Raw genomic sequence first — 6,018 nt, forward strand, 5'->3', positions numbered from 1 at the left:
ACTTGCAAAATATGAAGCTGCTCAACATAATCATGGAAACCAGACTGAAGACAGTCCTTCTAGTGAAGAGGATAATGAAAATTCATTTCATTATTTTTCCTCATCTGAAGATTTTTTGACGCAAAGAGCACGGCACAATACGACTCACAAAGCTAAAGACTTAGGAATCAAAGTTGATATTCCTGAGTTTGAAGGGAGGCTCCAACCTGATGATTTCATCGATTGACTTTGCACAGTGAAAAAAGTATTCGAGTTAAAAGACATTCCAAATGACAAGCGTGTGAAGCTTGTGGCGATCAAGTTAAAGAAGCGCGCATCAGTATGGTGGGAGAATCTCAAGCGTCAGCGAAAAAGAGAAGGACGGAGCAAGATAAAGACATGGGATAAAATGTGCCGTGAACTAAGGAAAAAGTTCCTTTCAGAGCACTACGTGCAAGAAGTTTTCATCAAATTTCACAATTTGAAACAAAAATCATTGACCGTGGAGGAATACACTATGGAGTTTGAAGAGCTTCTTATGAAGTGTGACATTCAAGAGCCTGAAGAACAAACTGTTGCTCGCTACCTCGGAGGGCTTAATGAGGACATTGCAAACATTGTCCAACTACAACCATTTTGGACGTTGGATGATGTTATAAGACTAGCGTTGAAGGTTGAAAGGCAAATAACACAGGAGAACAATCGCTTCTCAAAAGAGAGGGGGTGGTTAATCTTTTCCAAAGCAGAAGTGGACTCCTCAACAATCCTCTAAGGTGAGACATTTGAAAAGTTCACAAGCCAATAAGGAGCACAACTCTTCTTGCTCTACTGAATCCAACAAAAGGTGTTTCAAGTGCCAAGGATTTGGGCATATTGCTGCTGATTGCCCAAATCGAAGAGTTATCACTCTAATTGAAGAAGAAGACCATGAAGAGGCAAGTGAAGAGTTCAAGAAGGAGGATGATATTGACTATGATGCTGAAGAGGAGGTTCCCGCCGATTGTGGTGAAGCTTTGATGGTTTGCCGCATTTTGAACATTGCCATGCTAACTAAAGATGAAGGATGGATCCGCCATAACATTTTCCACACACGGTGCATTGCCCAAGGAAAAATATGCAAGGTCATCATTGACTCCAGAAGTTGTGAGAATGTTGTTGCGGCTTACATGGTGGAGAAGCTAAAGATTCCAACTGAGGAACATCCTAACCCTTATAAATTGCAGTGGCTGAAAAAAGGGAATGAAGTCAAAGTAACAAGGCGATGTTGCGTTCAATTCTCAATTGGGAGTAAATATACAGACGACGTATGGTGTGATGTCATCCCAATGCACGTATGTCACTTGTTGCTAGGACGTCCGTGGCAATATGATCGTTGTGCTATCCACGACGGATTCAAGAATACGTATTCCTTTTTCAAGGATGGAGTGAAGATTGTGTTGACTCCACTAAGACCTGATGAGTACGAGAAGAAAGTTGAGCCGTCCTTAATCACAAGGTCAGACCTTAACAAAACTCATCGAAAGTTCAACTTCATGTGTTTTTTACTGATTTGTGAGGAGAACAAAGAGACCTTGTCCGTGCATGAGGATGTCAAGCCTTTAATTGAAGAATTTTCTGATGTAGTCCCTGTGGAGATCCCTAACGGGTTACCACCAATGCGAGATATTCAACATGCCATTGATTTTGTCCCTGGTTCGGTGATCCCAAACAAGCCAGCATATCGTATGAGTCCTAAGGAGCATGGCGAGTTGCAACGCCAAGTAAAACATCTCCTAGACAAAGGCCTAGTCAGAAAAAGCTCTAGTCTTTGCGCTGTTCCTGCTCTGCTAGTTCCAAAGAAAGATGGTTCGTGGCGTATGTGCATTGACAGTCGTGCTGTGAACAAGATCACCATCAAGTATAGGTTCCCTATTCCCCAACTTGATGATCTGCTAGATTAATTACATGGTGCTGTTATCTTCTCTAAAATTGACTTAAGGAGTGGCTATCATCAAATCCGTATGAGGCATGGTGATGAATGGAAGACAGCTTTCAAGAAACGAGATAGATTGTACGAATGGACTGTTATGCCATTTGGCCTCTCTAATGCACCAAGCACCTTCATGCGCTTGATGAACCAAGTATTCCGACCTTTTATTGGAAAATTTGTTGTTGTTTACTTTGATGACATCTTAATATATAGTAAGGATCATGATGAACACCTAGTCCACCTAAGTCAAGTATTTGTAGTACTTCGAGAGCAAAAACTATATACTAATCTCAAGAAGTGTGACTTCTTGACGAATAGAGTCATAATTCTGGGATATGTTGTGAAAAGTTAAGGCATTGAGGTGGATCATAGCAAAATTGATGCTATTGTTAATTGGCCTACTCCAAAGACGTTGCATGATATAAGGAGCTTCCATGGATTAGCCTCATTCTATCGGTAATTCATCAAGAATTTTAGCTCCATTGCTGCTCCACTTATTGAATGTCTTAAGCATGATACCTTTACATGGAGTACTAAGGCACAACATAGTTTTGAGGCATTGAAGGAAAAGATTTCTACTGCTCCTGTACTTGCACTTCCAAACTTTGATTCCATGTTTGAGGTCGATTGTGACGCTTCAAATGTTAGTATCGGTGCTGTACTTTCTCAAGAAGGCCGACCAATTGCTTTCTTCAGTGTAAAGCTTAATGACACTAAGATGAAGTATTCCACTTATGACAAGGAGTTTTATGCGATCGTACGAGCATTAAGCCACTGGAGCCATTATCTATTGCCTAAGGAGTTCATCTTGTATACTGATCACGAGGCTCTTAAACATATTAACTCCCAACAAAAATTGAATCGACGCCATGCAACCTGGAGTGAGTTTCTACAATCTTTTCCATTTCTCCTTAAGCACAAATCTGGGACTCAAAATAAGGTTGCCGATGCCTTAAGCCGACAAGACACTTTCCTTGCCACTCTACAAATTAATGTTGTTGGCTTTGAGGTTGTAAGGGAGTTATATGAGAGAGATCAAGATTTCAGAGAAATCTGGACGTGCTGCTTGCAACAACCCTATCAACAATTCTTCATTCAAGAAAATTATCTTTTTAAGGGCAATCAGTTGTGCATTTTCCGTTGTTCACTACGCCAATCAATTATCTGGGAGACCCATAATGGAGGATTAGCAGGACACTTTGGAAGAGACAAAACGTTGGCTCTCATAAAAGAGAAATTTATTGGCCAAAACTTGAGCGGGATGTCATTCGACACATTCAGAGATGCCACATTTGTCACATTGCTAAAGGTAGGAATCAAAACACTGGTTTGTACAAGCTGTTGCCTGTTCCGAAGGCCCCATGGGAAGATGTTAGCATGGACTTCGTTGTGGGATTGCCTAGGACGCAGAGGCAAAGGGATTCTGTTATGGTGGTTGTTGACCAATTCTCGAAGATGGCTCATTTTACACCTTGTCATAAGATAGATGATGCCTCCTACATAGCAGATTTGTACTTTAAAGAAGTTGTGTGCTTGCATGGTATTCCTCAAATAGTAACTTCAGATCGAGACGTGAAGTTCATGAGTCACTTCTGGAGGACTTTATGGAGAAAAATAGGGACACACCTACAGTTTAGCTCTGCTAGTCATCCGCAAACGGGTGGTCAAACAGAAGTGGTCAACAGAAACCTGAGAAAATTGCTACGAAGTTTTGTGGGCAAACACCCTCGCCAGTGGGATCTTGTTTTGCCACAAGCCGATTCTCCTACAACAATTCCATTAGTCAAACAACAGGAAAGTGTACGTTCGAGGTGGTATATGGCAAGCAACCCATGAGTCCTTTAGACCTTCCGCCGCTACCAACTCCTCGAGAGTATAGTGCAAATGCCGATGAACGTGCTGAACAAATCAAGAAGCTCCACGAGGAGGTACGACAGAAGATATTGCGTGAGACTGCTCGATATGAAGCCCAAGCCAACAAACATAGGAGGCCAAATATTTTCAATGTCGAATATTTGGTATGGATTCATTTGAGAAAGGAACGATTTCCTAAGTCTCGTGGGAAATTATCTCCTCGAGCGGATGAACCATTCAGAGTCTTGGAGTGCATTAATGATAATGCTTACAAGATTGAGCTTCTAGGAGACTATGGAGTAACTGACACTTTTAACGTGGCTTATCTGTCACCTTACTATGATGAAGATGCAGAATCAATAGAAGATAAGACCGAGCCTCTTCCAACCCACAGAGAATGATGCCGGAGCATCTATTAGGTTATTAGAAATATTAATTAAGGTAGTCTAGTTTAGCATATATTATTATATTGTGTTATGAGTTAATCCCACATCGTCCGAGTAATGAAGGCTCTCCCTCCCCTATTAGTATAAATATGCGTATGTACCCCTTTTATTTATCAGAGTTGAATTGATTGAGTATATATTTAAATAAGCTGTGTGCTTATTTTCCTCTAAACTCTTTGAGAGTAAGAGGTGCATCTTTGGCTTAACCAATCAAGGTGGGTTCTTGGCTACTTTCACCATAATGAGGTTGTTAACCTTACTAAAATTGGTGGCCCAAGCGGACATCCCAGCGTCAAAGTTGGTATCGACTTTTATATATTATAAATAGAAAATAGATTTGGAGAGTGAGCAACAATTATCAGATAATGAAAACAAAATAAACTATAAACAACAATTGAATAAAAGTTTGAACAACATAAATATTCTTATTATAACAATAATAGAATGGTATAAATAATAATCTATGAAACACGGACACGTTGCTGAATTGTCGTGTTTGCGTGTCGGACACATTTTGGACATGATATCGTTCGATACGCGCGTTTGCTATGTCCAACCGTGTCTTAATAAAAAATTAAAAAAAAAAATTCCAGACACGCCTTGACACACTTAAATACCATCACGTGTCAGCGTGTCCAGTCTTATTCTTATCATATATTCTTAAAATAAATTTAGATATAGTATATACTATTATTTATTAAAACAAAAAATATTTTAAATATTTGATATAATTAAAATAAGATATTAAAAATAATAAAAAATTTCATTTATATTTTAATATCAATAAAATATCAAAATATCATTACAATTTATCTAAAAAATATTTTATATTTTATATTTTATATGTATGCGTGTCCTCGTGTCATGTAAAATTTTAAAATTCGTGTGTCATCGTATCCCATATCGTATCGTGTCCATGTCCATATCAGTGCCCGTGTATCATAGATGATAATTGAAACTTTTTTCTCCTTATCCTTTTAATCATAGACTGGCCTAACTATTTTCTTTATCACCTTATGCAATGTATGTACGTAGTATTTGATTTATGTGATCTGTTGTATTCTGCCATGTCCATATCTAACTACTTTATGAAGTTTGTATCCTCACGTTCTAATTATGTCAACAAGTATTAAAATCTTGATCCTTAAATTACTGCAGAAAGGATTCCTTCATATTTATTTATTTATTTATTTTTTAAGCTCACACCTTTTATTGGTCATCATCCTTCACTTTTCACATAAAACACTTATGGCAAGGTTGTCAAGATCAAGATCCTATTTAGGATCAAGTAGGAGGATAGACACAAAATGTGAGATGGTGAATTTGCATTCACAGCATGATAATCTCACAAACCCACGCATGCATGGAATTATTTTTATTTTTATGTTATAACAATAAAGAGAAAGAATATCAAGTATTTGGAATCATTCTCTAAAAGAAAATGAAAATAAAAAGGAAAAACAGATTCTCCTAAGATGAAACAATTAAAGAAGATTAAGAGACTTTGAGTTGAAATTAAAACATTTGTATTATTTTGATTCAAAGCACAATCAATCATGTAGTTAATCTTATGGTTAAAAATACTGACTTAAATGCAGAGAAATATGTGAATTGATTTTAGTCTTAGAATAAGCTTCAAAATTTCATATGTTTAAATAGAAACTAAGACAATTAATTTGACTTTTCTGTTTCTCTTTTTCTTCTGTTTCTTTTTCTTTTCGTAAACACCAAAAAAAATTAGTAAAATAAAAAAAATAAAAATTCCATTAC

General features: G+C 37.6%; 1 protein-coding gene across 1 annotated transcript; it reads left to right on the top strand.

Moving 5' to 3' along the window:
• Positions 1 to 388: 388 nt before the first annotated feature.
• LOC112701041 (uncharacterized) lies at positions 389 to 1,919 on the top strand. Its single transcript, XM_025751842.1, has 2 exons — positions 389 to 705; positions 824 to 1,919. The coding sequence occupies exons 1-2, from the start codon at positions 389 to 391 to the stop codon at positions 1,917 to 1,919; spliced, it is 1,413 nt and encodes a 470-aa protein (XP_025607627.1).
• Positions 1,920 to 6,018: the final 4,099 nt, after the last annotated feature.

This window comes from Arachis hypogaea, chromosome 7, assembly GCF_003086295.3.
Source record: "Arachis hypogaea cultivar Tifrunner chromosome 7, arahy.Tifrunner.gnm2.J5K5, whole genome shotgun sequence".
In the NCBI taxonomy this organism is placed as follows: domain Eukaryota; kingdom Viridiplantae; phylum Streptophyta; class Magnoliopsida; order Fabales; family Fabaceae; genus Arachis; species Arachis hypogaea.